At 41.0% G+C, this 16,563-nt stretch overlaps 1 protein-coding gene across 9 annotated transcripts in view; it reads left to right on the top strand.

Annotated features, from left to right (window-relative positions):
* LOC133452779 (adhesion G protein-coupled receptor L2-like) overlaps window positions 1-16,563 on the top strand; it is a 91,506-nt gene that overhangs the window by 39,835 nt on the left and 35,108 nt on the right. For all 9 annotated transcript variants that reach the window (XM_061732407.1, XM_061732406.1, XM_061732408.1 and 6 more), the window contains exons 3-5: window positions 1,164-1,377; window positions 7,345-7,454; window positions 11,705-12,505. In XM_061732407.1, coding sequence (XP_061588391.1) covers window positions 1,164-1,377; window positions 7,345-7,454; window positions 11,705-12,505 — 1,125 coding nt within the window. The remainder of the gene's footprint in view (window positions 1-1,163; window positions 1,378-7,344; window positions 7,455-11,704; window positions 12,506-16,563) is intronic.

Genomic DNA, 16,563 nt, shown 5'->3' with positions numbered 1-16,563 from the left:
TGAGCCGGGTGGTGCAGGCTGAAATGACTTGCAGACATGTGGGTCGGCTTTTAAGGGTAGGAATTTCAAGCCGGAATCTTTTCAACTTTGAGTAGTTCAAACAATGTTAATTGCATCAGGCCGTGACTGTCAAAAGTGTAAGGATAATTAGAGTGAGGGGGGAAGTGAACCTGGAGTGGTAAGTGTTAGTACATGACAATGCTCGGGAGCCAATGGGAGCATGGAAAAGGTAACAGGCTGAAAGGAGGGCTAATTAGGAAAGAGCAGTGCAGAAAATACAAATGGTAGCTGCTCCCTCAGGGGCCCACCAGTGCTGAAAACAACGCCGATTATTGACAGTTCGTGCAGAGCTCTGCTTGCTCTCCTTTAATGCGGCACATTTCCATGTTCTACTCAGTTTTTACCGAAATTGTTTGCTCAGAATTGCTGACAGTTTTCGAGGCTCATTTTAACTCATGTTATTGGAGTTCTCATTGCATTTCCCCCCCATTTTTTTTTAATCATCATACACTCACCGGCGACGTTATTATGTACGACTAGCACACATTAATTTTTCTTTTTTTATATATATATATATATATATATATATATCCCATTCAGCTCTGCTCTGTCCATAGACTATTCCTCCTATGTGGATTCCAGGCGCCCCCCTGTTCGATTGTTGGCACTGTAAAATGGATTATACTGCCCATCGTTCTGCTGGGATTCTGCCTTTCTTTGCAGAGGAAATAAACCAAAAGAAACAAATGAGGAGGGCTCATACAACTGCAAAGCAAATGTTTTTGGTTCAAAAGGATTTGGCCCCGGTGGTGAATGCTGTCCATTGATGAAGACCATCCTGAGGCAGTGTGGCCTTTGTATTTGCTTAGAAATTTATTAGATAACCACCAGTCTCCAATGAGTCAAAATATTTGACAGCCCTGACCGCAAAGAGATGGAGAAATTATTTTTTTTTTCTTATTTTCTCATTTCTGGATTGCGTGTTATGGTCCATCTGTTTGAAACTGTGGTAAACATTGGGCTGCTGTTGCCTGTTTATACTGTGGCTGCAGATTTTTGTAGCATGATGTGCGGTCTCATTGTATTGTTGCAGTTATCCCTTCACCAATTAATTCTGCAATGCTCTTTCTTCTCTGCTTTGTGTGTGTCTCTCCCTCCGTCAGGGTTCAGCCGTGCAGCCTTGCCTTTCGGGCTGGTCAGGAGAGAGCTCTCATGTGAAGGATATGCAATTGATCTCCGCTGCCCGGGGAGTGATGTCATTATGATCGAGACGGCCAACTACGGCCGGACCGATGACAAGATCTGTGATGCTGACCCTTTCCAGATGGAGAACGTCAACTGCTACCTCCCTGATGCCTACAAGATTATATCACAAAGGTATAAAGTGCTGGGGAGAGATCTAGTTTCACAAACATGACCAGGAGCTGGGGAGGAAAAATATGGACCTCCTTTTTTTTCCCCTCTGTCTGCTACTGCACCCAAAAGAACTGGTTAAAGAGCCAACTTTATGTTTATTTCCCAGTTTATAATAGTATCTCAAGAATGTATTACAACATATGGACATACTTAAGTTTTCTGGTAGTTTTGTGTGAAATGTAACTTTAAAGCTCCTCTTCCTGAAAGGATCGAAGCGATCCAATTGGTCAGCTAACTTGTCAAAAATGTAACAGGACCAGACATATGATCATTCTTTAATTGTAGTATATCATCCTAACAACTAGGGATGGGCGGTATGGACTAAAAAATGTATCACGATAATTTCTGGCATATATCCCGATAACGATACAAATTACGATAAAAAAATACCAATTCAACTCCCCCTTTTTAACTATAAATCTATCACCACATTCAGTCTTTGGAGCCCCCAAATCACTGCTCTAAAAGAATACTAAATGCTACTAAACGTCATCAATGGGAATTTATCTCTTTCTTTCTTTCTTTCTTTCTTTCTTTCTTTCTTTCTTTCTTTCTTTCTTTCTTTCTTTCTTTCTTTCTTTCTTTCTTTCTTTCTTTCTTTCTTTCTTTCTTTCTTTCTTTCTTTCTTTCTTTCTTTCTTTCTTTCTTTCTTTCTTTCTTTCTTTCTTTCTTTCTTTCTTTCTTTCTTTCAGGCTCATTTCTTTCTTTCTTTCTTTCTTTCTTTCTTTCTTTCATTCAGGCTCATATCTTTCTTTCTTTCTTTCTTTCTTTCTTTCTTTCTTTCTTTCTTTCTTTCTTTCTTTCTTTCTTTCTTTCTTTCTTTCTTTCTTTCTTTCTTTCTTTCTTTCTTTCTTTCTTTCTTTCTTTCTTTCTTTCTTTCTTTCTTTCAGGCCCATTTCCTTCCTTCCTTCCTTCCTTCCTTCCTTCCTTCCTTCCTTCCTTCCTTCCTTCCTTCCTTCCTTCCTTCCTTCCTTCCTTCCTTCATGTACGTTGTGCGTGGATTTAACGTAGAACCATAAATCAGCTTTACACAAAAACTTCATCAACGGGAATTTATCATTTTTACCGCGAGATGACAAATTCTTACCATGGGGAATTTCTTTGACGGTTTATCGTGAACGGTAAAATATCGCCCATTCCTACTAACAACTAGGCTGGAACTGTGGATACATAGCATGTTTATGCAATGATGTCATTAAATGTTGAGAGAGAAAAACAGGACTTCAAAAGAGGCATTTCAATGCAGTTCAAGGTCAGTGTTTTCTGGGGGGAGTAAGAGGTTTTATAACTGCAGACCTTTTACACGCACAAAATACCATATGAAAAAGTGGAAAAAAACCAGTATGATATGTGCAGACAGATGAACAATTCCAGGTAAAAAGGCATCATCTGGAACTGTCCTATACCAGAATACATAGGTGACATTTGAAATCTAAGAAGACTGCGGTGCAGATTAATTCTTGACAGGCAGGAAAGTGACTTCCATGCAGCAGAGCTCTTCACAGCAGCTGTGTGTTGTTGCTTCCGTTTGAATCCTAATCAGTGTAGCTCAGAGAGACCGCGAGTCACATGAACAACCTCTTAGTTCCCTATCTGGAACACTGCGCTTGCTTTGTTCAAACACTTGTAGAGCATTGAAGAGGTTTTGCCTCAGGTAGTGAGCAATGCCCATCATCGCGCTTTTTCATCCCGGTAACCCTTTCTCACGATGCTGCCTTGTTGTCAGGCGATGGCACAGCAACACTTCAGCTCGACTGCTGCTTACCCCTAGAGGTGTGTGTATTTTTAAAGAGCACTGGATGAACTATTCAGAAATAGTAAGCAGCACAGTTCACTTTCTAATGCACCGCTCTGTCTTAACCTGCCTCCCATTTAAGGCTGACTGCCGAACGTCATCGCCCACATTGTCAGACCTCTGGGATTTTCTCTGCCTCATTCTCTTATGCATTTGATCCCAAGAGATGCAGCTCGGCAGAAGACTTTCATTTATACATGAAGTCTTGATGTCTTTCTAAATTTACACCACAGTCCCCCAGTACAGTGATGTAGGAACATGTTGCAAATAGTGTCCATGCCCTTCGGTTTAACTGCAAGCTGCTGTAAATCTACTGATACGTCAGTTTCACACTCAATGGAGCTGCACCTCAAACTTATCTCCACTGAAAATTCCCAGGAGGAAGAAGATGAGCAAAGGCCTTGTGAAGAGCCTGCACCACCAGCCCTTAATCAAAATTATTGTAATGATTCAGATCAGAGGAAATGGGCTTCTGACTGTAATTAAAGACGACACGATAACAGGGAGTGTTAAAGCAGTGGCAAATTTTTTGAAAACCCTGATCCGTCTTCCATCAGCGTGCAGCAAAATAGAGCGAGGGCATTCAAACTCCATCACAATACATTGTCAATACTGTCAAGATTAACGAAAGGCAAAAGCCCCACGGAAAGATAAATAAACATATTGAACTAGACAGGGAGGGAATGGAAGCATTTAGGAGAATGCTGAACAGAGTGGTGGGTTAGTTTTTTTTGGGGTTTAGAAATTGTGTCAGGAAGTATTTGGGGAGCAACGTTTTTCAAAACAAAAACAAGAAGATAGGAATTATATAGTCTGATTTTCCACAGCGGTTTTTCAAAATGGTTTGTCAAGACAAATGTTTGGTTGTTAGGGAGGGAAAAAAAAGTGGGTGGATGAAAGATGATTGTAAGGATTGGTGGAACCCGATGTTGATGTTCATATAGTCGGCTAGTACACCAACTAACCGTCATGTGTACATAACACCCGTAGTTCTCCAGCTAACGGATAATGGCTACAAATTAATCTTGACTTTTGTACCATTTACAATATATCTTTGCCTCTCTCCTCTCTGTTCTTCATTCTCTCTTTCCTATCTCCCTTTCCTACTCTGCCCAGCTGGCCTTCGGTTTTTCCTTGCCAATGTTTGGCTTAAGGTTTCTTTCCCACTAGGGGAGTTTTTACCTGCCATTGTTTACGTAATAATTACTCGGGGGTCATGTTCTGGGTCTCTGGAAAACATCTAGGGACAACTTGTATTGTAATAGACGCTATATAAATGATTTGAATTGACAATTTAATTGAATTAATGGGTCTACATTTAATATTCAGGTGACTTTTCCCTTAGAGATCCACTGCAAATGGATTTTTCTCTCTTCTTTTCACCTTTCAACTAGTTCATGTACAAAAACCCACAAACATATCCATATAAATGCACTATATTTCCTGCGATCCATGACCTTATTTAAAAAAAAAACACAAACACTTTTGTCTGGTCCAAGGCAAATGTGAAGCTTGTTGACAGTGAGCCGGATTCACTATCGTTAAATTGTGCTCGGTGCAGTCGCGGTTACACTAAATGCCGCAAGTACCTGCTGTGAAAGACAGACTGCTTAGCAACAACACCTCCCCTTTCTTCAAAGCAGAAAGTGTCTACAAATTACAGTCGAACAAAATGCCACAGGGGCTTCTTACGGCTGGAGCAGTGGTGAAAAGGTATTTAGATTCTTACTTAAAGGCGAAGTACACTAATCAATATTTAGTACTTACAAAGGATCAAATGATACATTATGAAAGGTTTTCTCTCATAACGACGAATCCACTGAGAATTATCCCCTAACATGTTTGATCTTTTTTTAAACTCGCTGCTCTGGTTTTCCGGGCTGCAGCCTAAATGTTTTTGATTTGGTCTCACGTCAGATTAGCTGTGTGCAGCCTGCTAAGCAGCAGTACACAACCGCCAGCCGCAAAGAACTCGCAGATAGCCAGACTTTTGATGATATCTGGACTTGATAGACACCAAAACACAAGCTCAAAGTTGAAAAAAATGACTCATCAGGTCTCTGTGTGTGGTATTGTCTCCTTCTAGATGCCAGCGTGTCAGTGCTGACAGATTCATCTTCTGTTTACAAAGAACCAAAAGACCAAACTTCAAAAAGATTTAAAGCTTAGTTCATCCAAGCAGTGAAAACAGGCTTTTTTTTTTTAGAAATTGTACTATTAGTGATATTACTGATGTAATAGTGCAAATTAAATTGTTAATAATGTATAGGTGTTTTATGTGCTCTAATAATGCTCTCTGTGGGTGAAATATTAGATAGTATGTGATGTGTATAATACTACTCACTTATGGTTCTTCATGAACTGACAGAATTGGCCAAAATCAAGGAGATGAAATGCTCCCAAGCTTATGTCATCTGCCAATAGAGATAATGCTGCATCAGCGATACTTCCTGATTCTTACACAATGTAACCTCAAAATTCTTTATGTTTAAAACACATGCATCAGTTTGTCAGAGTCTTTTCCTCTCTTTCTGCTCCTAACTTTTTATGGCTTCCCTCGCAATGATTTACATTGAGAATAAACCTGATAAAATGCATCCTCAATCAAGTACTTATTTTTTCAGGGTTTTTTTCTGGTTTAGTCTGGAGAAAATTTGCGAAATAGCAACCATACCACTTATCTGACACTCAAATGATGAGGAGAAATGAGAAAAAATTACAAATTTATCAAAAGTGTAGACAGAAAACATGATTTGCATTCCATCGCTGGGAGCATAAAAACTCTCATGGCTCAACAAAATTGAATATTTCTGAGAGCGTTTCAGGTAATTTCATTGCTCTCACCTGGTGGCAGACAGTTCACGTTTTGTTGCAGTGACACTTTTACCTTGCGGCAGCTCTTTTGACCATTTGCTGCAGTGCAGGCACAAAGGTAGCGCTCCTAAGTGCAGCTGGCACTGCCTTTTTATTGAAGTTTAAAACCGTTGCTGATGGAGCTGATAATTTTTCTTGCCTTCATAAAGGCCTCTGCATGTTTTATACATTAGTTGTAGAAGTTGGGTGTTGGTAAGCAAATGCATATCACCTGCGCAGTAAAGCCTTATGCTCGTTACTGTACTTTTTGAATGAAGTATTTTAGACTCCTGCTTCAATCACAGCATTCTGTCTCTATTTTTTTGTGCAGCACTTCATAGTGACAAGGCATCTAGAATCTCTAATGGCTTGCCGTCCACTGTGCAAATCTAAGTCCAACTTTCATCTCTGCTTTTGCCCTTCTCAAATACACATCTTAGGCTTGCAAACTGTGAAATCTTTCTGTTTAGGTGCCAGTTTTTTCCTTGTTTGCCTCTCTTATTGCTAACACCATTCTCAATCCTTTTGCTTCAAAAGAGCTTGATTGAAGTGGAGCCAATTTCACCCTATACAGTATTTACGCAAACACAAGTCTTGTGCTGTTCCCTTTTTTTTTGTCTTTGTTTTTTTTTTTTTTACTCTGCTTCTTTTCTTGAACTATTTCAGCACCCAGAAAAACATATGCCAAGGCAACAAACAAGTGAAGACACACACTGTCTGCCTTTGCAATTCACACGTCAGACTGTTAATTCGCTGAGGGACACCATTTCATACTGGAAGGCAAATAACCTTTCAGAACGATGGCACATTCACGTCTTGTTCAGGCGTACATGCAGAGGGAGACATACTTGAGGCTACCCATTCCAGTCCACTGCATGCCACCGCCACCTGTTTGAGCGTGCGTGCGTGCGTGTGTGTGTGCGTGCGTGCATGCGTGCGTGCGTCCGTGCGTGCGTGCGTGTGTGTGTGTTTTAATGAATGTCCTTTCTTTCAATAGCAGTATGAAGACAGTAATTCCTCACATGCCTTTAGCTGCTCTCTCACTCTGTCATTCATTCCATTACCTTCATTTGCTCGCCCTTAATGCTTTCATTCCTCTCTCCGTTTGCCAAGGTTTAAGCTAAGATGCATAAGTGACAGTCCTGCCTGGGATTTCATCAGTGTCAGTGTGACTGTAACAATGAACTTTTCCCTCCTCTTTGTTGTTAATGTTCTCTCTGCGGAGTACTCTTGCTGTGGGTACTCATGATGAAATCTCTGGTCAATCTTTTTCTTTCTAGGTGCAACAACCGTACGCAGTGTGTGGTTGTCACTGGCTCTGATGTCTTTCCTGATCCATGCCCTGGCACCTACAAGTACTTAGAGGTCCAGTATGAGTGTGTTCCCTATAGTAAGTATCGCCATCCGAATCTCCTACTGTGTGATAGCAAACATGTGTGATGTGACTGCAGCCTCTCTCCATTTTAGACTATCTCACTGTTTACTTTAGAAATACTAATGTACAAATGCACATCAGCTACAGTAGTGTATTTGGAAGAATATTTAACGATTTAATAGTAGCAAGTTAGATAAAGCTTTAGTTCACGCGTGAGTAAAAAAAGCTAATTTTCTTAATTACCTCCAATCAAATCAGGTCATCCGGATAGTTTAATGGATTCAGTTTCTCTTTTTGAATTTCAAGACATTTCTCTTTAGGCTGGTGTTTCCATCTTGGATCCAGATCGTGGTAAATTCTTGGAATAATAAAGTGCCAAAGCTAACAAATGTCTAATCCAACTACTTCTTTCTTCTCCCTCTTATTCTGAAAGCATTCAGGATGCATTCTTCTCATTTTTAGTCGATGCTGCTTGTGCAAGGGCATAGCTAGGTCTTTACGAGGCTGTGAACCATCTCGAAAAATGAAGCCTTTGGCGAGGATGCTGGTTGCAGAGCAAAGCTGCGACCTTGGGAAGCAGTCTTTAATGACTTTATGGTCTTAGTTTAATGTCTTATTTAACAAATGATTGGGTTTATTTAGTGAATTATGGTCTCATTTATAATCACTTAGTAAATAACGCAATGTATAAACTTGGACAGGGGTATGTTCTGATTGACAAGCTTCTACATAATGGCTGTGTGTAGTTTCCATGGTACCAGTCTGATCCAACTTTCCCCAAGATGACTTAAAAATGAGTACACAAACCAGTCTGTTTATTTTATTTTCCACAGCATTTTTAGATTCTGATACAGACGAGCTGCAGTGAATAGATTGAAACAAAATGGAAAAAGTCATTTGATGTGCTTTTAATATGCACAAGGAGGGGTTAGAAACTACAGCCATTTGTTTCAAAAAAATTATGTAAAAAAAATAATACTGAAGATGTCTTTTGTTGTCCTCTCTGTGGTTTTTCTTTCCAGTTAGCAGCAACAAGACCTTCTATACTTCCTCCAGACATGATCTTTTTTTCTTCTTTTTTTTTTCCCTCAAAAGTTCACATAAAATTTGCTTGACAGTTATCTAGAATCACAGCTACTGTAAGCCATCTGACAAGCCAAGTATCACTCATGGGAGATTAGCTTCAGCTAATTAATTGTAAATCTCCACCAGCAAGATTAAAACTTGGGTTGGTGTCACTTAATGTGCCTTCTGTGACTGTGGAAGCTGCACACAGCAGCACGTATCAGTGTTTCGAACCCATCAAGTCCTGTGAAGCTGTCAACATCTGTGGTTGTATCTTCTCAACTTATGGCGAACGTTATTTGGATACACCATTGCTGTCAGACATCATAAACGTTGGTGTTTTTTAGCTTTTGCTGAGGTGATGAATCAAATCTTTCTGTTCTTGTCATTTATAATTCAACTAGAAATGAAAGCAGAAACCAAAATGGATTCAAAAGGTGTCTCAATTTCTACCAGAGGATTTAATTAAGGATTTGGATGTGGTATTACAGTGTATGCCTGTCTATCTGAGATCCCTGGCTCAACAGCAGTAAACGTAGCCCATATGATTTGCTTGTCATTCTCGTGTCATTTGAAAATTAAATTTTCATATATTTTAAATATTTTTCTGACATCAGAGCAGTTGCTTCTCTGGATAATTCCCATTTCCCATCATGCATTTTCTTTTCATTTTTTAAAATAAATTATTTTTCTCGTATTGTGTGCTGATACGGCAAAAGAAATTATGCATTTCTGAAATGTTTATCTGCATGATTACATGTCACTCATACTGAGTAACTAAATTTAATTTTATTTTCTATCTTATGTAGATTTGACATCTTTGACCAAATTATTGTCCTTTTTTTTTTTTTTTTTAGTGCTGTGCATTCACTAGTTTCCTGTGGTAATATATATGATTTCAGTGCGAGACGGGGTAAATATCCCAAATATAAATTATGAGATACTTCTGCATTTTCCATTAGATTTAGTCAAATTGCTTCAGTGTGAGTGATTGATCACGTTTGCTCCTCCAGTGGTTTAATTAAGTGTACTGCAGAGTTGGTTCAATCCAGTCCTATTTTAAAGTTAATCTACCTTAAAAGGGTGTTTCAGAGTAGTTTATAAACACATCTCAAGGCTTCATTCCTCTCGGTTAAAGTACTCAGTATTTAAATTGATGAACTGTAAACATGTTCAGAAATATTCACTTTTTCTTTTCTCTTTCTTTCAAACAGACCTCCCTTTCACCTAATTCCTCGTTCCCTCCGACTAACCTCTTTGCTCTCATTTTTTTCCCCCCAACTTCCAATCTTTCACATATTGTCTCCAGCCTCCCTCCCCCCTCCTCCTCCTCTTCGTATATGCAGCTGCAACAGTCCACTAAAGAAACGCCATATAAGGGAGACTATTCATCAGTCATCTCATGTGCTGTTGCTCTCGTTGGCTCATTTAAGAGTCGGCTCTGTAACATTAGCACTGTGTCATGTTGTACGTGTGTGGGCGAACAAGTCTGAAATCAAGCTCTGATTTGTATTAAGAAAGTTTTGAACAAATTCCACCCTCAGCCCAGACATGCCAAAAATAATTTCTGTGCTTTTTTCTTTTAAGAATGTTATCCAAGTAAATATGACCAGAATTTTGAGATTTTCCTCCCTTCTCCCGCCACTTAGGAAAAGCACTCTTAGAGGGATTTTTCTCTGCTTTTATAGTGGCAGGTGTATTATTTTGTTGGCAGAAAAGGACAGTAAGAATGAAAAGTGCAGAGCCCTGGAAAGCATGGCACATAGCTTGTCTTTTGCCGTAACCTGTGTGTTTTTATGTCCTAGGACGAGAAGCCGTCTCGCTAACAAACATCCCTCTCTTTTTCCCCCTCCAGTTCTTCCTTCTCCAAGCAGCCCTGCTGTTCATTTCATGGTCATACCCTCCAACTAATTCTCTCTCCTTGTACCTGATAGTTGACTCATGATAATCTTTCTCTCCCTTTTGCACTCTTTTTTTTGCTTTCTTTTCCAATGCCTGAAATAGAAGTGGAGCAAAAAGGTAAATGAGTGGTCTGGTCCTTCCCTCCCCCTACTTCTTCGGCTCCTTGTTCTGTGGTGTTGAGTACAGCTCCCTTCACGTTCCCCTTTCCCTCCCCTCCTGATTGCCTCTCCTGTCAAATGCTAAACCCATAGGAGGATTGTTTGCACCCATGGAATTCAAATGATTTGCAGAACAGAATTTCAAATGACAACCATGGTCACCAAACTTTAGTAGTTCTTTGCACTAAGAAAGAAAACACCAACTTGCTGCCGTTGATTCGCTCCTGGAACCTTCCCCTAGCAATATGACCCGTGAAGAATGACTAGTTGTGTACCTACTCTTATTTGGCTCAGTCTTTGCTTGGCCCTAATTCTGCTGCACCCATAGCACGTGATGTGAAATAGCAGTGATGGCTGAGTGAGTTTGGCACTGACTGAAAAAAAGTTTGAAAAGAAAAAAAAGAGAAAAAAAAATCCCAGTGTCCCTTTTTATCCAGAACTAATTTGTTTAAATGGGGATCATGCCATGGCCTCTCTCACCCATCAGTGGTTACTCTTGTCTGTCACCACAGAGGTAGTTACAAAAAAAAAAAAAAATCCCCTCCCACTGTCCTATCTATTCTTCAACCTCCACTTTCATTCTACCTCTGCTTTGCTGCCGCCACCACCATCGACAACCTGTTGTTCACTCTTATCACAAGATGTGAAATCTGTTGCCTTTTATCATTCTACTTCATAACCTTGGTCCTGTAAGTATGCATGTGCAGTGTGTTCATATCTCCAGCTCCTCATGTGGCATTTGACATCAGAGACATGCTGGTAATTGGTAAAAAAAAAAAAAAAAATACTGACTATTCTCCTTCCTCCATTCCCCATTTCTTTCATTTGCAGGATTGGTATATTTCTCATTTTCTTTTGTTTTCGTTCCTTTTACGGTGTAGCAGCAGACCGTTTAAGTGCAATTTCTCTTAACCTCTCATTTTTCATTCTGAATAATCACTATGACGCATACATTTGTTTTCTTTTTTTCCCCTCCTCATGACTACAAAAGCACTAGTCCAAACCTTCCTCCAAACTCCAACTTTTTGTCCTGCACTTGAGTTGCACAGCAGCGACAATTATACCTGTCGATTGTGTAATGTGTGTTTTTTAATCTTTTGCTTTGTTTTTATTTCCTTTCGCTCTTGTCTTTGTCACTAGTTTTCATTTGTCCCGGGACTCTGAAGGGAGTGGGAGACGCCACCTTCCTGTTCGAGGCCGAGCAGCAAGCCGGGTCGTGGTGCAAAGACCCACTGCAGGCCGGCGACAAAGTCTTCTTCATGCCCTGGACGCCGTACCGCACGGACACGCTCATCGAGTACGCCTCTCTGGAGGACTTTAAAAACGGTCGCCAGACGACCACCTATAAACTCCCGCACCGCGTGGACGGGACGGGCTTCGTCGCTTACGATGGGGCCATCTTCTTTAACAAAGAACGCACACGCAACATCGTGAAGTTTGACCTTCGCACGCGCATCAAAAGCGGCGAGGCCATTGTGAACAATGCCAACTATCACGACACCTCGCCCTACCGCTGGGGCGGCAAGACGGACATTGACCTTGCAGTAGATGAGAGGGGATTGTGGGTAATCTACGCCACGGAGCAGAACAACGGGCGCATAGTGGTGAGCCAGCTCAACCCATACACACTCCGCTTTGAGGCGACGTGGGACACGGCGTACGATAAGCGCTCGGCCTCCAACGCCTTTATGGTGTGCGGTGTGTTGCACGTAGTTCGCTCCACGTATGAGGAGAACGAGAGCGAGGCCAGCCGGAGCCAGATCGATTACATCTACAACACCAAGCTGAGCCAGGGCGAGGACACCGACATCCTCTTCCCCAACCAGTACCAGTACATCACGGCTGTGGATTACAACCCCAGGGACAACCAGCTGTACGTGTGGAATAACTTTTACATCCTGCGTTATGACCTGGAGTTCGGGCCTCCGGATCCTGCCGAAGGTGAGAGCTCCTCCTCCTTTCTGCACAGTCCGTCGTCTGTGTGTAATTCTTCTATTGTTTGGAATGTCACAGATGGCTGACTTTTAATTTTGAATGCAATTCAGGTGTGATAAAGAAAAGAGGGCTGTGTTATTGTCGAGGAAAGGCCTCATTTGCAGACATAAATTACAGATTCACCTTGGAATGAAGGATAGCTCCCTGTGGGGTTTGCGCTGCTACTAAAAGTGGCTTCTTTATTACCTAGAGGCAGGCAGAGGCACTCGATCCCGCTGATGCTTGAACCCCATCAAATTCTTCAATCTCTGGCCTTATCCAAAACCATTATGAACACTGCCCTCCTGAACTTCCCTCTCATGCTGGGGACATGTCTGAGATGCATAGTGCACAGTATGACAGAGGTGACCCCCCCCCCCCCCTCAACCTCAGGTTTTCAAATTGTGTTGCCATAGTTACCATTTCAACTGAAACCATTTTTTTTTCTTTCTGTAACAGATGAGGCGATAATTGCCAACCTATTGTAGGCTAATATTTTTCAAGGGTTGATATATGCATGAGTTATAGACCGCATGGTGAAATTGTACAGAAGAATCACTGGAAAGAGATACCTATTACGGTGAAGAATCTTGTTAGGCCTAAATTAATCTGTGAAGTGCTCCGAGGCGACACACGTGTCATCAGACAGGGGTGTTACATCAGGCTGATAATGGTTTTAGTGACATGACAGCAGCCAATTTATCCAGTGCAACCCAGATAAGTCTCCTGTATGGAGTGTCGAAACAAGAATCTTGGCCTAGCTCAGTGACACGTAAGAGGCTCAGGTTCCCCCCCCCTGAGCGCTGGTCCAGATTAGGTTATGATTTTTAACTTCTGGATATTCAGCAGGGGGTTGCCAAGCACAGAAATCTGATTCTTAACCTGTGCTGTCAAAGGGAAAGGGGGTTGATGCTTCAGTGGAGGCTGCGTGCTTCTGAACTGTGACCTAATGTCAACACGTCTGTTTGTTTTCCTGCTGTTCGCTGGAATCTGCCCGGCATGATAACTCGACACCCATGGGGGGGATGGGGTGTGGTAGGGATCACAATTTTTTGTGTCTGTTTTGCTGAACAACCAAACCTCTCAATTAAGAGTACGTTTGGGGAAATATTAAAAATGCTCAAAAGTGAATGAGTGGATCATGCACGCAGACGCCTAAATGCCTCCGCTGCTCCCGTCCTGATGTATGTAAATGTAATTAACCACTGAATTATCATAATTACCCTCCTTGTCTCTAAAGAGTCTCTGAGAGAGAAGTGAGTGGCCATCGCAGAGCATTTTTGGTTGTGGGTTTAATGTGCTCTCAGCTACTGTAATGCCTGGGTAAACATAAATGCCACATAGACTTGATGTGACTTGCTGCAGTAACAGAACTCCGTTGTTGATTTCACTCATTACTCTAAGTGCCGGTTTTCTGCCAATGATTTGTCATTTGAATTAAATCAGAAAATGTGCCTTTGCAACAGAACTTGTCATTGTGGACCATTAAGTGTGCTTTATGAGAACATTTCAATATATTCTGTGCTAAACAAGGACGTATCTCGAGATGCCAAGTCCGGCAGCAGCAGCAACAGCCGCCGCAGCATCATGCAAGAGTCTATGAATGCCACTGAAAATAATTAGTTCTTGTTTATTTATTTTATTTTAGTTTTTTCAGATCTACACCTTTAACACTTTTACGATGCAGCTATAAAGATTTATTGCTGCCCATGATATGTTGTTGAATTAAGCAACCTATTCTGTAGGGTAATCTAATGGAGCTGAAATAATGTCTCTCTCTGAAACTGGGGGGCACTTGAGGCGTAAAAGAAATTAATTGTGCCTATTAAGATTCACCGACCACAGAGGGAAGTTACCTTGAACATCACATTCAGTGTATATCCTCTGGTTTTCAGGATATGTGTAGCGAAATTCAGTGTTGGTGTCCTTTCCTGTCAGGAGCATCAACCTTGGCTGTGTTGCCTCTGCTGGAAAAGGGGCTGAAATAGCAACAAGATTATAGGTTCATATTAAGGGAGTTTTGACAAAGTGATCAAAGCAGAAAATCACTGACCTTAGCAACATGTCTTTTCCTTTTACTTTCGAAAAAAAGCATCTAAAACATTGTGTGATGCTAAATTCTGGTCCCCATCATTCCCCCACATTAATGTATCTACTTACTGTCCCAACCAATTCACCGATTCAGACAAAAACCACCAACAACAAACAAAAAAAAAAAAGCAACTGCTCCCCTAATTCACTGTGAACACAAACCAATAATGAGGAGTTCAGATGTTGAGCTTAAAAGAGCACATACCAATGAGAAAAGCACACCTAAGTTACAAAACTTAGAGCAACACCAATAATCCATTCCCATTGATGTGCAACTACATTTACTAATTACCTAGGTGGTAATTGCAGAGAGCATTTCACACTAACAAGTACAGAAAGAAGAAAATGAATTTGTCTTTAAGGTAACATTGATTCAAGACCTTAAAGACAAAAGGGTACCATTGATGGCTTTGTCCAAAAGGCTTAGCTGTTTGAAATAATTTGGTAGCAAAGAGTGTTTGTGTTGCATGTGTTTGTGCATGTGTTTCAAGCTTATTTATTTTGCCGTCTCTCTACACTTCCCTTTGCTTTTGTATCCTTGTACAATGACTCTAGGTGAGCCTTCAAGACGCAGGGTGTTTATAGATGTATCGTGCAATAAACCTGTAATCCACCCTCTGAAGCATGACATTTTAAAATAAAGGAAGGGCATGATTTGGAAGAGCTTTAGTTTTTCTGCTTGTGGGATTTTGGCAAAAAACAACAGTTTAAGTGGACCTCATAGGGGCAGGTGACAGAGTTTTGGAGTGTTGTGGTGCGAGTGTCATTCTAAATCTGTCTGCATGCTTGTGTCTGCAGCGTGAGCTGCTTTCCCATCTCCCTCTGACTCAGACCGTCTAGTTGTGACTGTGCTATGCCTGCTGCTCCACAGTATTCAGTTTCAGACCTCATAAATTACCCCACGAGGACACAAGATATGTCGGCTAGAGCTTTTCTTGTCTATTGCTCTTTAAAGAACAAGCATCAATAAAGCTGGCAGCCCACGCAAACATTTCTATACAACTTTCTCCCTATTTTGCAGGGATAATGACATCTTCTTCCGCATCAAATTAGAGGGTGCACATGAATTGTTTTGTGGCGCTTTCCTGTACAAACACAAGTCACGTAAGCCTGAATCGAGTAGAACAGCATGAGTGTACATAAACAGCCTGATGCAAATTTCATGTCTTGTGGGATTTATTTCTCTGCCATTAATTATCAGAGTGAGCTCCAGGTAAAAAGGCAGAAGTCCAACTGTAGCTTAGCTCTTATCCTCTAAGACAGCCTTGGTTTGAAGCTAAACAGCGCAACAACTGGATTTTGGTGGTTACACATAGATACTCAACCAGGAGTCTGTCTCATCCGTGGTGAGCTGACCAGCTGTTGGGGGTAGCTTTATATTTACCACACCATAAAAAGTATTTCTCCCCTTCCTGTATTTGGTTATGTCCATTGGAAAATCCAAATTTCCCTGTTAATTTTAAGTGATGATTATAATTTCCTCTAAGCTGGATTTGTCTGTTTATTAGTCTACTGGGTGGATTAGCCTCGTCAGTGATTAGTCTACAAAACTGAAGCCAATTAAAAAGCTTGATTTTAGCAGGAGTTACTTTTAATAGCAGTTAGTCATCCTTTGAGCGATATCTATTTTGCAATGGTCTGTATAGGTTGAGTTTTGTCTGCTCTGTTGTTTGAATTAAAAAGGCTGTTAATGGAGCACCCTGAGCCATAAAAGCAAGGACAAACAGAATATGAAGACCTCTCATCATCTGATTATGGCTTAATATTTTTGTCATCTTCCTCTCAGATGCATGAATGACTCAAGGGGGCTGCAAAGTGATGAAACTAATTTTGCCTCATCTCCAGAGTTTCGACCGGTGATCTTGCAGGATAATTTCCTTCCCCTTAGCTCTGTTTTAATTTACCCACTCTGTTTTGACACTGGTCACAGTCAT

The sequence above is a fragment of the Cololabis saira genome, chromosome 10 (genome assembly GCF_033807715.1).
Source record: "Cololabis saira isolate AMF1-May2022 chromosome 10, fColSai1.1, whole genome shotgun sequence".
NCBI classification, from domain to species: domain Eukaryota; kingdom Metazoa; phylum Chordata; class Actinopteri; order Beloniformes; family Belonidae; genus Cololabis; species Cololabis saira.
Note: the sequence above shows the minus strand (reverse complement) of the source record. Positions and strands in the feature narration are given on the sequence as shown.